Below are 18,549 nucleotides of genomic sequence, written 5' to 3' on the forward strand. Positions count from 1 at the left end.
TAACAACGCGAAAGCGCCCGGATAATTCCGGACAAGCAGCGGTAGGCCCTGTCATCGTGCAGGTGTTCCGAAGCTGGGTAACTCGCGTACCACCGTCCCGTGTGCACTCCGCCCTATGGCCCCTACTTCTTCTCCCCCTCGTGAGGATCCCTCCTCCGAGGTACCGTCGATTAGGCAACGACAGGATGCATCGACCAACCATAACTGACCGTAGCCGTCGTCTTGTCTGGATCGCCGCCTCAAAGCCAAAATGAGAAAGGAACAATGCAGCTTTTGTCCATGAATAAATAGTAATCATTTTTTACCCGGCTACCATCGAACCGAGGAAAAGGGGAAAAAGAAAAGTGAGTGACAATTCTTTCCTCCTGACACCAAGATATAGCTCGTCGAGGCCACTGTCCGGTCCTCTCGTCCGTCCGTTTCCACTGGAAACCGAGGACCTACAACAAACCACGGGCCACCGATCTAGAATGGCAATCCATGTTCCAGATTATAATGAGATGAGAAGACGGCCGAGGCATTTTATTTTTGTTAATACTAGGGCCCTGCCATCACCAGTGTGCGATTATCTCAACTACTAGGACTTTTACAGGTCAAAGCACTGGACTTCATGAGTAGAGCATGCCAATGCGGACTTGGAAAGGGAACACTTTATGCTTAAGCTTCGCATTGATGTCTGAGTAAAGAGCTCAATACCATTATACATAAGGTTTTTCTGCTTTCAGTAACTTTTTTAGAATTATGTTCCTAGTTCCAAGCAGCTCTTCTTGGTCTGTACCACAATCGTAATCAACAACTACAAACAAGATCTGCTACATAATGTTCAACTTGCAAGGATGCTGTTGAATTGATCGAATAGATTGTTGCCATATGGCATAACCATGCATACAGTTGAGTGACAACATATACTAACACCAAAATTTGCATACAACTCCCTCCAACTCCGTGTTACACATGCTTGCCCTGTTCAAAAAAAAAAAAACATGCTTGAATGGAGATTTTGATATGACAACACCAACACAATATGATCTGTTCATAATGTGGACTGGTGATGATTGCTCCAAGGTCACCTTACTTTGTCAATTTTCCAATATATTCTCTACCACATGGAGGGAGACTTGCAGAGAGTTCAGATGATAACACAACTCATTTCTCGATATTTAGTTTCGCGGGCAGCTCAGATGATAACACAACTCAATTCTCAGTATTTAGTTTCGCGGACACAAACTTTTGATTGCACAAGAATACCATTTTATGTGGTTCGACCACATGGACTGGATTACACAATATGGGTTCCCGTGGCTCAAAAAAGTCCATTTCTAGTCTCTTTAGCCATGGTTCATGCTGACAAGGAACCATTCTTTCGTGTTTGTACAAGTCAAATAGTGAACAGCCAAGTGTTACAATTGGAAACTGGGCAATGTATCTCATTCTAGCAAAAGTGCAACGGCACATGGCAAGATCCGTTGCAGTGCTACAGAAGAATAAACACATGTCCAATCGTCATCGGAGATGCTACAGGAACAAACAAGCTGTACCTACTGATCAATGGGGCTCCCATTCTCTCATATGTTGGGCCCTGGAAATCATAAGCACGAAAATTAACAGTGAGATGCGAAGAAAACTCTCCATAGCTTGCATGCTTCCACTAATAAGCAAAAGCCAGCAAAACATGGAAATCAAGGAGTGGCTACATATTAGGGATTTGAGTTCAACTGAACTATCTTACCATTTCGAAGAATGGTCTATGCCAAGGCCATTGCAGGTAAGTATCATACCCTTAAATCTTGAAAGGTACTCCTAAATAGAGGAAAATATAGCAAAATTAACAAAGAACACCTAAAACAAGGATATGGTGTCAAGTTAAAGAAGCTCTTACGCGTGCAGTATACTGGTTGATCTCGTAACCGCCAGAAAAGTCATATTCAAGTCGCGTAATTGGATCACTTAAAACTGGGAAGACATGATAAGGAGAATCAGGAAACAAAAGTTAAAGAGACATGATATATAGTAGTGTCATAATGCCATCAATTCCTATCACTAGAGAGTAGAAAGGGAAAAATAAGATCATCCATGTCTAGAAAACAGACAGGAAGTTTGGAACAATACTTTTATAAGCTTCATTGATCTCCTGAAATTTTGCTGTGACATCATCCTCGCCCTTATGCTTGTCTGGATGCCACTTCTGTAGATAGGAAACCAGATGATGGTTAAATAGTGAGTTGATCCGTAATTTTCTTCCAGAAGAAAAAAACTACTCCTAACTAAACAGCATTTGTTCAAAGAAAATAAGCTGGACATTAGATTACCAAAGCTAATCTTCTATAACTCAATTTGATGGTGTCATCAGATGCACCATAATCGACCTCCAGAACTTTGTAGTAGTCCTGCCATCACAGATGAACTCTATGAAATGAATATACTGGACAAACAATAAGAATAAACATGAGGTGTAACTGTGCAAAACCTATATATGGTGATTTATGCCCACTTTAATAAATATGAAGTGTGATAGACCATATGACGACAGAACACGTGGGTTGTAGATAACTAGTGCACATTAGGAGTACCCATATATAGTCTAAGGCTCTCAGCACACGTGAATACAAGAAAAAGAACCCCATAGCAACACAGATTCACAAGGAGTATCCATATCACAATCCATGATTCACTAAAACGTATGCAACATTTGAGTAAATTCCTATAGTAAGTGTCACTAGATAATCCCAACATATTCAGCTGAAACAGCAGATTTCTCTAGAAACCTACTTTCTGCAATTCAATGCAAGTTTTGCTTCAAGCACTCAGGAAAGCAAATTGATTAGGCAAATAAACACCACCAATGCAGAGTATGATACACTCATCAGATTTGTATAGAACACAGATGATTTGCATAGAACAATTTACCCCTAAACACCACGACGAGTTTGTAATTCACAGTTTCTGATAATATAAGCACAAACTTTCTAAGTAGCATGCAAACCTACATTACTTGAGCTACAGAACTCTACGAGGCCTGACTCGAAGTAAAAATAACAGCACATAAGACCCAAGTTAATATATCTCAGTTGCTGTTGTCTTGGAATGTTATGCAGAGGAAAAAGTTGCGAAAATTCCAATCCTTCGGAGCCAAACAATTGCTGGTGGTGGCCTCTGATTTTTATCACAGAAGTAGAGGGTGGGCTCCGATGACAAGAAGGGTAGAATGAGATGTACTCTTGCCGTTCTTCGTTCGGGAGCTGGTTGCCTTATAGCTGTTGCTTTTGCTCCTGGGGTTTGATCTGGAGGTTTTTCTAATTTGGTGCTGCTGGAGTCTGTCTCTAGATGTGTTGGACATGATCTTGGTTCCAGGTGCAGCTTTGTGTGCAACAAGAACTGGAGTTCCTGTGAGCGCTTGTTTATTTCGCTGTTTATCAGCTTCTTAATTGAAGTTGGGAGCTTTGCTCCTTAAGTCGAAAAAAAGTTTAGGCAAGCAAGATGAACCTAACAGGATACTGTCTTAGGAGGAGCTCAATAGAGAATTGCTTCCGCAAGATAGCCTAATTGGTAAGCCCGCCCATCTCGCGCCAGCTAGGAGCATATACATCAAAAGCTGTTCACTGCACCTAGCAAAAAAAACATAGTGGCCTAGCAAGCTAACCGTGTACTCATTGCTAGTAACTGATTTATTTTGTAACAAACTTTGTAGCTTTGGTTAATGGGGGAGATGGTGTTGCACTAATTTGAGGCTGCTGCTTCACATCGCCATTCAGTTCAAGAAATACTCTTGTTCCCAATATATTGGGAACAAGCGTAGGCCATCACACAGAGGAATAACAGAACATACGCTAATTTGAATTTGACCAATGGCCACTGCTGAGTATGACTAAATTTAAACACAAACCAGACATTACTTAATGCTCATAACTCGCAGCCTCGGACTATACTTGAGCACGAACTATTTGCGGGCATCTCTTCCCAGTACCATTTACCAAAAAAAAAAACTGAAAAGAATGCTAAAGGGTAGAAGACTGTCCTATCCGCCTATCAGGTTCCTCCAAGAAAAGAAGGAACGGACGCCCACTCCCGGCACAGAATCCTCCTTCCTCTTAAAAAGCAAGCGCATACGCGATCGAACTGAGCTACAGATCCGTGACCCGAAGCTAAAAAAAGCATAAATCTTTGGATCGCAGGGGGGCGGGGGCTACGCACCTTGTGGAGAGGCTCCTCGCTTGCTCCGTCCATGCAGCGTAACAATTCATCACCCCCGGCCTCTCTTCGCGCCGCCCGTTTCCGCTGAGCGCGACGGGGGATTCCGGATTCGGCCTGTCCACTGGAGCAGTGGAATGGGGGAGCAGAGGGATCGCTGTGTGGATGGATCGCGAGGGCCGGGGCGGGTGTGGGATCGGAGGAGTTCTTGTTCCCCTCTCCTCTCCTTTTTTGTTTTTATTTTATTTCCTCTGTTTTGTTTTATGAAGTTCTCCGTGATGGATAAAGAGGGGATGATGGTGACGTGGATCCGACCGGGTCACCTGTCCTTTCGCGTAACGAGGGTCCCGATTCGGCCGGGCCGCTTGTGTCGTGTGCGGCTCGCATGACTGGGTTTTCGGGAGATTTTGTATGGGCCGTTCTATGCACGATAGACCATCTCCAGTCGCGTTACGTTGGACAAAATTTACTTCCTAGTCACGCGTCCCAAAAGCCACCTTCCGTCCGGCGCTTTGAGTCCATTCTCTCTATATAGGAAACGTTCCGAGCGTCGGACATAACGAAAAGCGAGTGGGGAGTGGCAGGCCCGACGCTTCAGCGGCACATAAAAATTCGCCCCCTCTCCCGCTAAATCGCGTCTCTTCCGCCGCGCATTTTTACCCTCTCAACAAATTTCACTGCCGATTCATTTCTCCCTCCCGCCGTCGCTACTCTATCCCTCCCGCCACAGCTACCCTCTCCTCATCCATGGCGCCGCCGACAGGCCCCAAAACAATGGCCAAGAAAGCGGCCACCAAGCCACCGGGCAATGAGACGAAAAGGCCGAAGACGTCCTTCGCGAAGCCGCGGAAGGCGCCGGCTGCGAAGAAGAAGCCATAAGGCTAGACCGAGGATCAGTGGCAGCAAGACTTCCTGTGCCGCAAGTTGTCGACGGCGGAGCAGAAGGGACGGAGGGCGGTGCAGGTGGAGAAGAAGACGGTGGCGGCGTGCGCGCACCAGCACGCGCTGGCCACGTGTATCGCGGCCAGCAACACGGGCACATGTAGTACGTCGGCGCCAGCGTACATTCCAGGAGTGTTGTCCCCGTCGACATCCGGGTTCTACAACGACGGCCCCTATGTCACTCCCGGGTGCGTGACGCCGAACTTGTCGCCGCGGTACGAGGATACACTGCCGCATGGCGGCTTCAACCCAAACGTTGTGTTCTACTCCCCGGTATACGACCAAGCACCCCAGCGCGAGCCAGGCCCCGGTGCGGACGGCGCCCCGTTCACTGGCCTCAGGGGCCCGCTCGAATTCACGTGCGCTGGTGGTGGTGAGGAGGAGGAGGAGGAGGGGGCGGGCGCCGCGCCTAGTTTTTGTTCGATGATCTGATTGCGCTTTCTTTGGTTAGTTCAACAAGGTCATGGCGATGTACCGGAAGCACTCGGAAGGGCATAAGTCTTTCGCGTTGATGCATTGCTATAGCAAGCTCAAAACGAACGAGAAATGGCGGTTGACGCGCCATTCATTGTCGAAGAGGAAAGATGTCATTGATCTGGATGCGCCGCTCGCAACATCGGCAAGGCACCCTATCGGCAACAAGGCTACCAAGGCCGCCTTGGCCGACGCTGCGTCGACCGAGAAGACGCAGGCGTCGATCACGCAGTGCCTCGCCGAGGTCTCCTCGACCCTGCTCTTCCATGACAAAAAGATCGACGAAAGATGGGTGGCGCTGCTCAAGAGGCAAGAGCATAAGATGGAGCTCAAGAACTCAAGGAGGCCATGTCCCTGTTGACAGTGTCGACAGCTAGAATGTCTCCCCGGACGCGGGCGGCGCACAACTTCTTCAAAGGCCAGATCCTCGACGACATCGAAGCCAAAATGGCATCGGCCGAGGCATCGGCAACAACCCCACCCCGGAGCAAGAGCCGGCACCAGCAGACGCGTCTGCGACAGCGTCTGCTAGTACACCTGCGTCAGCGACGTCGGCCTCTGCCTCGACGCCGACGACAGCGGCATCAGACTCTGCCTCGGCGTCGGCGATGGAGCAGGCACACCGGGCAGATCACGAGGAGGTCGTTGACTCAGGATGCGCCGTCTACGCCGGTCTGTAATATGATCGCGCACCCAGTACTTTGATCGCGGCTACTCTTTTGAATTGAACTATTTGAATTTCTCTTTGGAGTGGCCTTTGGGGGACGCGGCTGGGAAGCAACGTCCCCCAAACGCGACACGAAGGAAACACGTCCCCCAAACGCTCGATCGGCGTTGTTTGGGGGACGCGGCTAGAGATGCTCTTACGCCGACCACATATTTAGTTTTTATCATACTAGCAAAGATCGGGGCGGCGGCACGCCGCGCTAGTAAAGTGGTTGACTAATGGAAATTTTGGTAGAAAATATGGATACATTACATAAATAATAATACATGTTTAGACTAATATTAAATTAAAAATGGGATAATTTTTTAGTTGTCTTTACCTTAGTGTTTGAATTGGCAATAGAGGAAAACTGGAAGCAAAACAGATAATATAGGGAGCTGAAAACATAAACAATGTGGATAGGTAGAGGCATTACCTTATTTACTTCCAAAAGATTGAGCACAAAAAATAATAATATGTGATATCAATGGCAAGATTGTAAAGTAAAACAGGGAAATCACCTGAAAATATCTTATTTAGAAATCATTGAACTTTGATTTGGATGACAGTTTCTGAACCTGATACATGTGAAGTTGTAACCATCTAAATCTAAAAGCAAAAAAAAATAAATGGCTAACTTAGATATATATACGCAAATTTTAGCTTTTTTTCTTTCAAAATGGCAGTCTTAGCTCATATAAACTCAGCTAAGTAGACATACGGATGACCATAATATGTTTGAATCCAAAATGCATGTACATCACTGGAACACACACTGTATTATGAAGTACTCCCTTCTTAGAGATCCCACCTTTTGAGTAGCTTGTGCTGATATCCCGTAACTGAGCTACCACATCGGCTACGGACTGATTGCAGGTCATCAGAGGGAAGTGCATGGGAGCAACGGCTTCCAGTGGGCGGAGACCATTGTAGCCGACACACTGTATGGGTCATGGGAAAAGTCACTTGGTGAATTTTGAGCTGAAGCATATGCTCTCAAGCTGTCAACACAGTATCAATTTGGTGAAACAATAACCACTAATTTGAGAGGACAAATGATGGTAGAAAGAGGAATGGATAGTAGCTAAATAGGGTCGCTAGACTCTAAAAAAAAGGTTCATCTCGGTTCCTCAGGTCAAATTCATTTTTTTCCAGTCATTTTTATCCTTTTTTCCCACTCTCATAGTACTCTTTACCGGTCTCCTTTACTCTCGAAAATGTCCACGTCGTGAAGGGCCAGGCCTACGGCGGTTTGCTCAGAGGTAGGAGATATGCGACATGGCAGATTCCAGGTGGGGAGAACACGGTGGAGGCGCGAATCAGCCATCGGGTAGCGGTAGAAGAGATAATGAGAATGGACAGCCCAAGTGTTAAAAGGAAACCGAGGGGATTGCAGGCCAGTAGAAAGGCACTAAAGCAAAGCAGGGGCAAGACAATTTCGGAAGTCCGGAGTAGCCGGTGCTGATCTAGACAACCACAATCGTGAATGGAAGGGTGCCCTGTCGGCGGTCAACTGGTGCTTCTTCGCCAACAATTTCCATCGTTATGTATAGAAGGTATACTTGCCTTGCAATGACAGGTAGTACACACCATAACATTTATGCACACAAAATACAAAGTTACACATGTCTGCAATACAGACTACCAATTATCCGGACGTTTCATATTTAACTACCAAGATGAATCATAGGTCGGCTACCACCATAGCCTTGGTATCACAAGATAAAACTTCAGTATAACATACTGGTGCACACCATGTAAGGATGAGTTGGGCCCATATGATCCCGACTGCACAAGATAAGACCCCTGAAGATGGAAGAAGGGCAAACATCACTTAACAACTGGTTGCGCAGTTTACACATAGTGGAAATGCAGAGGATATGAATAATCATAGTGCATACAACCGTAGGTTGAAGCCATCATAATTTTTAAGCAGTGAATGACCAAACACGACTGATTACACAGCACATCATTTATACAGACAAAATGTATACATACCACTGATCTTATCTGCATTTCAGAGCTAGCTATCAAGATGAAGGACTGATCATCCTAGACAGAACTTCAGAGACACTGGTACTTGTGAAACTATGTTGCGTTACATACTCTCCAAACATACTAAATGGAAACTATGTTGCATACAGTTAGATATTCGTGTACTAACTTATTTTGTACATCAAACTGAAACTGCAATACATAACTTATACACCACCAGCGTCTATTGCTAGAAATCTTCTTTGATTTTACTCTTTTCGTGCATTTGGCTGAAGAACAGTGTCAATAATGTTGCTTAATGCAAAAAAGTAGTATTTCAGCGCTGATTGTCGGTCCTATGTAGGTAGCATCTTGCTTGTACTACTATACAAAGTAGTATGCTTCTGCTCTCAGTATGTCTCTGGAGACAAAGAATTATATTCATGCACATCCTCTCGGATCATCAGTTGAACCCCAGAATATTCGCCTAAGACCTTGATATGTGAAATGATGAAAATCAGTCAAGAAGGTAAATCTACTATATTTTGACAAAATGGAGGCACTCCAAAAATCTAGAAACAATGTGAAACCCCTTTCATGGTATAGCTTCTCATGCCTGCATCAATTGAAGAGATAACAACCCCTTGACAAAACACAATTCATGCCCGTAAAAGCGGAAGTTAATCACAATACCAATAAAAAGGAAACCTCACATTCTTAATAAATTATATTTTGCCCAAATCCCCTGTGATCAGCAACTATCTCTTCAGAACTAAAAGCGGATGATTGAATCAACATAAGCTTGATTAGCCCTAAACCACCACTATTAATTGTTTTCAAATGCTAGGTATTAACAATGAGATAGAAAATTTACCCAAAGATATATGGAACACATAATATCGCCTATTTCTTATAAGCAAGAAAACTGAATTATAATATGTAGGCCTGAACAGAAGTCTGAAGCATGAAGTTGCTTGCAACATTTAAACAATCTCTAAATAACAGTAAGAGCTTGTAAATGCATCCAGGTCCAGGTATAATACCAGAACTTCCCCGTTTCCCCTGTAACTTCAATAATACCTCTGATTTCCTCTGGAGTAACATTGGTAATCCTGTTGGTATCCCTAGAATGGAGTACATATGGAAATGTTCAGAATCAATAAAACCCATTTCACCTATAACTTCAATAATGCCTCTCATTTCCTCAGGAGTAACATTGGTAATCCCGTTGGTACCTTTAGAATGGAGTACATATGCAAATGTTCAGAATCAATAAAACAGAGCCTGGAATTAACGAACTATCTTACAAATAAAAGACTTCCTATATTTTGCAAGTCTAAGATATGATACAACTCTATTTCATTGGAATTTTTTTACAGCAGCTTCTTCTTATTATTCTAAAAAAAATAGCAGCTTCCACTCTGAGTCATCCAGAAGACCAGAAGGTAAGCAAGGAATAGAAGGAACACAGGATAAAACTTGGCGAAGAACAAACAGCACACTTGAATGCTTGATAACACAGTGCTGCTCAAACTCACACAAGAGTTTTACACTTAACCTTGCAAAGTTACAGGGTATATTTCAGAGGGGGCATGATATTCCCAAAGCAAAAGTCCGTGTTGCAAGAATTTTTGAAATGCTTCTCAGGAAAGCTGGTATAAAATGAAAGAAAAGAAAGCTGGCAAAAGGGTGCGCCAAGTATCATTCCACTACACCTATATTTCTCGAGTTGTTACATATATCATCAGCACGTTCAAAACCTTGCGAAGAGCAACCGACTGCCACAATATCGCTGAAGGGAGGGTGAATCTTCACATCAAACGGCCAGCATACTGTGCTCTAGGGTATTTCTGCTGCAGCTGGGGCCACTGCACAAAAAACTGGTCCGCTAACCGTAGCTTGTACAACAGTAAACCACTTAAGGAAAGCTTCTTCACCCTTGCAATACTTTCGATATAGAAAATGGAGGACCATCCCAAACCAAGCACCTGCAAGAATAGATCAAACCAGAACTCAAAAAAAGTGATTGCGTTGACTTAGAACTTGCAACAAATGCGAGTGTGCAAGTCTAATAGTGCATCAATCATTAATCTTCTATTGAGCTACTATAGAACCCAGGGCGTGAGGCTAACCTTCAGAAGGAAAGCTGAGGCACATAGAGGAATGCATGTCCCAGGACCATTGCAGAATATCTGCACGGACATTACAAGTGCTTAGCACAACTGTGCTCATGCAGCATAATGGGTGCTAATAAGTTCAAAGAGTTCGCACCACTTGTGGTCTGATTCTTGTTACTATCCACATAGCATGCAGAACAGCAAGCAATGTTGTTGCAATGGAAGTAACGTAAGATTGGCCTACTTCACGGCTACGATATATCTGTGTGAACTGACCGTTCTCGATGATCTTCTCTCTCCCGCCCTGAAAATAATACCATTCGAGTCAGACTAGAAGTTGGAACTACTGCGAAATTCTACCATATGATAATTCGATGTAAAGATATTTGACCTGTGCCGGAATCAGTGACCACTCGTAGACCTGGGCCTTTGGAAGGCTCATGTTGTCAGTAAGTGCAGCCACATAGTACCTGGGCGTAAACCTATCCTTCTGAAGCTCAGATATAATATTCATCATTTCTGCAGTATGCCCTCCTGCAAAAGAAACACGAAAATTAAAAGGTGGACGTAATGTGACATTCTCTTGTCAGGAGTTATGAACTTATGATTGCATAGTACAACCTGATGTTTTCCAATAGTGTGGAAGGGCAATTCAGCAAATACCAATACTATTGCTTAATACACTTGTGAGTGCACAATATACAAAATATGATCAAATGTACAAAACCGAACAGAACAACATATGCACTCATAATAGAGGTGACACCGACGTACATCTGATTATTCCTACCAGATTAAAGTAAAAAAGATTGTATTTACACTAGAACCAGACATAAACATGTGCGAGTCATATAGGGTCAGAAACATGTAATGAAATGCATCCCAAGGTGAGACGTTGTGAGTTGTGACACGCTGGTACCATCACATTGGCAACATTAGGATTACGAGTCGACAAGTCGAGGCGAGTCATCAGGGTACTGACTCATGTCTAGACTACTGCTCGACTAGTCGACGTGTACTTCAGCAGTAGCTAGTACATATATGGCAACCAGATAGGAATAGAACCAGCCGAGACAGGGTGTCCTATGTGACGCGGCGGATGGTCAGTGGATGGCGGCTGCGGCCTGGTCCTAGGTGAGGCGGCTCGTTCTGGAGCAAACCTGGAAATAGCTAGTGTTCGATCCACTCAAATACCACAACTAATCTAGATTAGTCCATGACTAATCGCTCAACCACTCGACTCTACGAACTAGTCGAGTCGAACAAGCTAGTCGACAATCAAGTTAAGACTCATAGACTAGTCGAGAAACTAGTCTAGACTAGTCGTTAGACTCATAATACTCCAACAATGCCATCATTTGCAGGTGGAGTTATATTTAGGTTGTAATATAACAAAGTTCAGATACAAGAAAAAGAAAGAGGCAATTTAAAGCCTATGAAGAACATAAACTGGTGCTTAAAAATAAGTGACCTCCTAATTCTGTCAGAGAGCAATTGACAGCAAATTGGACACTGTGTTTCATCAGAGTTCCACAAGGAGCACCAACATTTCCAGATGTCTAAACAGACACCATAGTTAAGCCAGCAGCAGCCTCCGGTATTACTACTTCACGTGCTCTGGGTGTGGTTTGCTCTTTCTGTGAATGGATAATATACTGAATTTCTTATAGGTCAAAGTTTGAAACATGTTATGCCTAAAATCTCATTTGAATTGACAGAACTGGTTGCCAGGTAGTTAGTTATAAAGCGAGATTATACCATTTGGCACTAAGAAAATTCTATGCTGCTACTAAACAACTCTGATGCCAAAACTAGTTCCAACAAGCAGTAAATCCCCAACACGATTTTACAAATGTAATCATTTGTTCGACTCATATTAACATTTTGTCCTACGTTTAAGAGAATAATTATAGATTATGATTAAGCCAGAGATGGAGGAAAGCGTAGAGCCAACCACTGGAACCTGCTAGTATTATGTTTGCTCTCTGTTTTTATTTGATGGACAAGGCGCACTCACCAGACCCGAGGACGATGAGACACCGCAGCCCAGCAGCGTGAGGCTTCGGCGGCAGGCCGCTGCGCCAAAGCACGTAAGCCACACGGACGGCGAGTAAGGACACGAGTACGGGAATTGCACAGCACACGGCCGCAAAGGCGTCGAGCCCCATCTCCGTCGAAGCGGCGGAACAGGGTATGAGATCTGGGCGGTGCCGATCAACACTGCCCCCGAGGTGGTGGCGGGGAGGACGCTGGCTCGCCGGCAGCTGCGCGTCCCACCCGAACAGGAGAGGGAGCTACGACTGCGGTGTGCCGCCGAGTGGTGGTGGGGTGTGGGGAGTCGCCGCTGGCGGCTTAGACCAAGGAAGCAAGGGCGGCGGGTGAGAGCGGCGGCGCGGCGGAGTTAGATCCGGAGAGGATGGCGAGGAGTGTTCCGGGCAGCAGTCAGGTGGGGGAAGAGGTAGCCAATGGCGGCGGCGGACGGCTCCAGTTGACGGTTCAGATCCACCGGCGTGCTGCTGCGCGACCAATCTCTTTCTCATCTCTTTTCTCACTGCGTATGAGTTCTGACAGCTTGGCCCAACCTGTTAGACTGACGTGGACGCTGAGTCGGACGACAAATTGACACGTTTGTTTTCTCCAACCCACTCGACCTGACCCACTAGGCCACTAGGGAGGGAATACCAAACTGGTAGCCTGGCCTGGAGAGAGCCTACCTGGTAACGAAGGATGAAAATCTACACTACTTAAAAAGGAGGAACATGTTCCCTATTCTGCCTACCTCTCACTACGACCAAACTTTCGTCGTACGGTTCCGCAGGCTCGACGAAGTGTTTCGTCTGCCTCCCCGCCTATCCCGCACGCGTCCATATGGGCCAAGCCCAAAGAAATATTCCGATTGTCCATGCCTCCTCCACGCATTCATCAAAACGCAAACCCTCCCGTCCTCTCCAGCGCCGCCATCCTCCCCTTCCTCCGTCGCCTCTCTCTGCCGGCGAGCAGCTACACCTCGAGCTCGACATCCGATAGTCCGTCCGCTCCACAACCCCGGCCCACCTCCACCTCCCCGTCCTCCTCCCGCAAGACCTCTCCCCGGTCGACTGGGACCGTAGGGTGGGGCCGTAGAGGAAGAGGTCGTGCAGCTCGGAGCTTGCACTGGCGTACGGAGCGGGGGCCGGTGGCTTCGGCGCGCATACATTGGCCGGGTCAAGGTAAGGGTGCTCATGACCAGCTTCGGAATTTTGGTGTGTCCGGATGGAGAATCGAGGATGGCCACCTCATCAAGAAAAACAAATCGCGGGTTGATTCATGTACTGTAATTCTATTCCACACATACTAATTATTCAAAAGATTCTTTGTGTTCTAACATTTAGATCTAGATACAGTATGAAATCCATTTAACAACAGATTTATGTGTGAGTTTGATGCTAGGTGAGATATGACAGGTAAATATATAGTAATGTACAAGAGAACTGATTAGATGATAGATGCATGGAAACATTGATGATTTCCGTAGAGGCCACTAACTGAAGTTGGTCGGCTGCTCCCTTGTATGTTGCAGTCTCCGTTGCCGCTTTGATGATTTGATTCAGATTCTGAGATTTTCCTTGATTACCGCTGGGTCTTTCTTAGTTCTGGTGTTTGGCCAAGTCATTGGGGATTGATATTGCAAATCGAACAGAAGAACCAAGAAGGATGAACTGTCTAGGGGCGTTTGAAGCTGCACGCTCCATTGACTGAAAATTGCTGGTAGGCAATGGTTTAAACATCTATTGTGTTGTACATTCATTAGTTCAATATATATCAGATGGCAGTATTGGATGTCAACAAAATGATTATGTTCATTCATTATAATTCTGAGAGACAGACATTTTCTTATGGACTTACTGGATTCCCTCCTATTTCAGTTTGACATCTTCTCAAATTCAAAGCAATTGGCATGTCAAATTACTTCTTAACCAGGTTTGGTTCTATTCACATAATGTCCCTTATATTCGTGTTATGACTTTCGTCGGATACCTTGGTTTCCTTATAGTAGTAGCATCCATAGAAACAAATTAATTCTCACATGTCGATTTCAATATTGCACCAGAATATAGGTTTAGTTTTTAATTCATGTGTTTTCAGTTTTTTTAATTTTTCTACATATGTACAACTTATGATGTCAGAGCGCATTTGTATTGTACATGCTTACCTAAGGTCATAGTAGATTTCTGTTCTCACATGCCAGTAATTGCACATCATATGATGTTGTGGACTACATGATCTATGTGCGCCCTCCCATGGAGTTGTGATAGGAGCATGGCTTGGTGCTTGGCCTATGCCCCTTGACTTGGGAGAGACCTTGGCAACTAAAGATACTGATCGTTATTCTCATGCATTATGTTGTGAACTATGTATGCAAAGGGCAATTAGTGTGAAAGGAAAAGGTCATATGGATATGTTTATGCATGTTCCGTAGATGCTATACATTGTCAACTTAAAAACTAGGTTGTGCACTATTCAGATCTGCGACACATGGATTAGGCTTCCTTTTGTGAGTCTTATAGTTGACAATTGTGTCCGTGTCCTTGTATCTCCGACAGTTGGATAGCAGCTATGGTCGAGGTAATTAATGCAGATCTATTCTGATTTTTAATTGTGTCTCTCATAAGCTTAGGATAATTTCAGTACCCTGGCATTGGTAAATTACATTTCTTATAAACGAGTGATCTTGAGAAGTTCATCTCATCTCGAACGTTTTTAATGCACTAAACTGATAGGGTCCATTTTTAGTTTGCAAGTGTAGCTGGTGTTGGAACAGAACTTGCATCTTTTTTCCAACATATTTGAGTTATTTCACTTTACATGTCCTTTTTTAGCACTTTCACTGTACATGTCTTGTGGACTTGGAGGTGTGAAATCATACCTTTGAAATAAGTTTTTACGGTTCTGAACGCAATACTCTGTACATGGAATCAAGTTGTTTCACATTTTAGTTTTTCTTATATTTTCTAGGTTGTGTTCTACTCATCAGCGGCAGCGTCTGTACTTTTAAAGTGTATAGACTGCTATTTTACACGGTACTTCTGTTCTCCAGCCTCTTGATGTGTTAATTCCGACAGTCCATTTAAAATAATATCTTTTCGTGATAAGTATTATTCTTATCGTGACTTTTTTCACAGGTACGCATACCCATTATGCAGTTACTTTCTCGCATCTTCTAATACGATAATTTGTGCTGGCTGCAATTGTTTTTATCTCGCAATTTTATTCCTGCTTTTCAGCAGTACATAACTGAATGCAGTTGTTTACTCCTATTTACACATTTTCTTGTGTTCTATACTGAGAACCATCTGCTACTTGCATACTACTCGCAGGTAATGCTTTTGTGATGTGGATACCCTCAAGTTGAGTTGGAGGCATATGCTCAACGCTTTTGGTCATCTAATGGAAATACACAACAAAGAAGAGCAATTGTTCCAAAGTGAAGATTATGAGAGGTTGACTATAGAACAGAGTAATGTAATATGATTCTACACCTATTAGCTCATGGTTGTCGTTTTTTGCTTAGCTGTTACCGCCAGTTGGGAGCTCGCCCCAAGAGTACTTCAAATCCTCCGCAACTGAGACGCTGCAGGTTCTGCTACACTGAGGTATTTGCTTCCAGCTATGGTTTTGTTCTGCAATCAGTTCCAGTGAAAGGCACATGTGCTGACTTCAGGATATCCATAACTTCAGATGTCTTCTCCCTCCCAGCTGGCAAGAACTAGCAAGTGCTGAATGAGATAGCAGAAATACTCCAGAATTAACACACTCATATTATTCAATATCAGCACGAGAGTTCATGTTGTGTACAGGAATTCAGGTTCCCTTTTGCATCCAGGTACTAACATTATTTGACAGCAGGAATTTTTGGCTGTATAGTGCGCAACCATATTGGCAATAATGAAAGTCTACTTTGTTCCTCAATTTGGTATAGCAAGGGAAGAATACGTGATCTATTATTTGTTCTTTGCACAGTTGCAAGCTAACTTTGGGCTCCATAATAGGTCACAATGAGGTATAATATTCAAGAAATTTGATCCTTGATTTGTGTTGAATGTACTGGTAGTAGCATGATTATTGATATTAGTGACAATTATGTGCAGCTTGATTATCTGATGTATTGATTGACCAAACTTTAGTTACTGATGATTTCCATTACAAATGGATAATAGTTTGTGAAATATCAACAATACAAGAATAGGATGATAGCATCAGATTGTATACATCAATTTAGTTACACTAAATTGCTCTCTGGTCACTTATTTTGTTTTGCAATAAGTTACACTATTTTGCTTTCATGCGTGGGAGCTATGCTGCTTACATGTTAATACCAAGAGTTATTTTACCACCTTGTTTCGTTCAAATACTCAAAAAATAGTCTTTTGGTTTTATTATTGTATGAAATGCCGCATATTAATTTTGTGGACCTGTAATATGTTAATCTTCACATAATTGCAGGATACAATGTTGAAGAAATTCATGGAGTTTTTCTTATTGCAATAGAATACAATATCATCTCGCTACGGTCGAAGGCCACCCAAGAACTGCCTGTTCTTTTTTTGGACTATTTTGCCCTCTCACAAAATCCCTTTGCACTACCATGTCATGGTACCGGTTGTTATACCCTGTCTCGCTACGGTCGCAGGCCACCCAAGAACCGCCCGTCCTACTCGACACGCGCGCGAGAAGAGGCACCGGAGGGCCCATGCCACTCGAGAACCGCCGGTTCCTGTTCGCCATGCGCGCGAGAAGGCCATCCGGGAACGATGAAGAGCGGGAGCAGGCGGCGTCCTAGAATGATGGCATCGACGGGTGGCTGGAAGGAGGAGAGGCGCGACGAGGGGATCGAAGAGGGATGAGATGGAGGCGGCATTTGCCGCCCGTTCCTGCTCGCCACGCGTGCGAGAAGAGGCATCGGAGGGTCGTGGACCTCCGGGAACTATGAACGGAGAGAGCATGCGGGATGACATCGATATTGCTGGGAGCTTGATTTGTGATGCGCGTCGAGGGCGTTGTGTAGTTGTCTGATGATTGTGAGCGCCCACAACGACGGCGGTGGCCGCAGGTTGCTCTCCTCATGGCGATGCAAGAAAGGAAGAGCTGGGAGAGAGAAATTAGCTGAAGGTCAACAATGTCTCTCGATCTGGCAGCCACTAAACTACAGTCGCAAAGAATTTTAGATCCCTTTACTCATACTTCTTTGCCCTCTAGGAAGCTAGCTTTGCTATTGAACTTCATGTTGGTATAGCTTTGCTATTGAACTTCAATTGTGAACAAGTATTATTTAGGTGCAATACCTGAAGTGTCTAGCTTGTTACTCTTCAACAAATGTCTCTTTGGCAATATAACTATAAAAGTAAGGAGGAAGGAGCACAAGTTTTCATTAAGTGCAAGGAGGTTAACGATATAAACGACCGCTTTGACAGATGCTGATATGACACTACATATCGGATGGAAAATATTAGAGCAATTGAGAATTCTACTCATGACTGCTTGCTAGAGTAACCTGAATAGTATTCGTGTAGAAGTTCTCGGTTGAAGATGTTGCTCACAAAGCATGATGCTATTCTATATATGTACATTGATAAATGAGTTTTGAGACCCGTAGCAACGCACGGGCATTTGTAATAGTAATCTAAAATAGAGTAGTAGCCAACTTTTGAAAAATAATGCAAAGATAAAAATAATAATCATGAGACATTAATGGTATAAATAATTTTAACATATCATTTGGAACAATAAAAATATAAACATATTTGATTATATAAGTAAAACCTACAAGCATACTAAATTTTTATCTCCATGGCAAAGCTATACCTATGTAAAAAAAATCTTTGTAATTTTATTGATCAAAACTCGTGAATGTCCCTCGATTGATGAGCGACTTGATTTTGATGATTTTTATCGCCATCAAATACATTTAAATTCTTATTGTCGTCACTGGCAAAAGAAAAACTAATTCATTGAGCTCATAATGTCACCGGAGAAAACATGATGTGCCTTCTAAATCTCAAGAAATCTTAAAAACCTCTCATTCTCCGTGTATGAATAACAAATAACTCAATATTATCTTGTATATAGTAGATTCGTGATAAATCTCTACAAGTCAAACAATCTTATTCA

The 18,549-nt window shown here is 43.8% G+C and overlaps 2 protein-coding genes and 1 long non-coding RNA gene across 6 annotated transcripts; 1 reads left to right on the forward strand and 2 right to left on the reverse strand.

The window, feature by feature from the left end:
- Positions 1–1,293: 1,293 nt before the first annotated feature.
- LOC124688090 (chaperone protein DnaJ-like) lies at positions 1,294–4,419 on the reverse strand. The gene is made up of 6 exons (XM_047221807.1): positions 4,192–4,419; positions 2,310–2,387; positions 2,110–2,185; positions 1,880–1,953; positions 1,730–1,800; positions 1,294–1,579 (listed from the first exon to the last, which is right to left on the reverse strand). Exons 1-6 carry the CDS (start codon positions 4,222–4,224, stop codon positions 1,546–1,548), a joined length of 366 nt encoding a protein of 121 aa, XP_047077763.1. The 5' UTR covers positions 4,225–4,419; the 3' UTR covers positions 1,294–1,545.
- A 5,350-nt stretch (positions 4,420–9,769) lies between these two features.
- LOC124688091 (UDP-N-acetylglucosamine transferase subunit ALG14 homolog) lies at positions 9,770–12,641 on the reverse strand. Its single transcript, XM_047221808.1, has 5 exons — positions 12,419–12,641; positions 10,793–10,935; positions 10,556–10,705; positions 10,417–10,476; positions 9,770–10,272 (listed from the first exon to the last, which is right to left on the reverse strand). The coding sequence occupies exons 1-5, from the start codon at positions 12,567–12,569 to the stop codon at positions 10,096–10,098; spliced, it is 681 nt and encodes a 226-aa protein (XP_047077764.1). The 5' UTR covers positions 12,570–12,641; the 3' UTR covers positions 9,770–10,095.
- An 847-nt stretch (positions 12,642–13,488) lies between these two features.
- On the forward strand, positions 13,489–17,582 carry LOC124692911. Of its 4 annotated transcripts, XR_006999786.1 has the most exons (9): positions 13,489–13,610; positions 13,961–14,148; positions 14,307–15,006; positions 15,397–15,461; positions 15,759–15,881; positions 15,953–16,034; positions 16,120–16,264; positions 16,402–16,441; positions 16,885–17,582. It is a non-coding gene; the product is annotated as an uncharacterized LOC124692911 (long non-coding RNA). The 4 variants fall into 4 exon arrangements; XR_006999787.1 differs by having other exon boundaries at positions 16,120–16,441; XR_006999788.1 differs by lacking the exon at positions 16,402–16,441.
- The last annotated feature ends 967 nt before the right edge of the window (positions 17,583–18,549 follow it).

Source organism: Lolium rigidum, chromosome 2, assembly GCF_022539505.1.
Source record: "Lolium rigidum isolate FL_2022 chromosome 2, APGP_CSIRO_Lrig_0.1, whole genome shotgun sequence".
NCBI lineage: Eukaryota > Viridiplantae > Streptophyta > Magnoliopsida > Poales > Poaceae > Lolium > Lolium rigidum.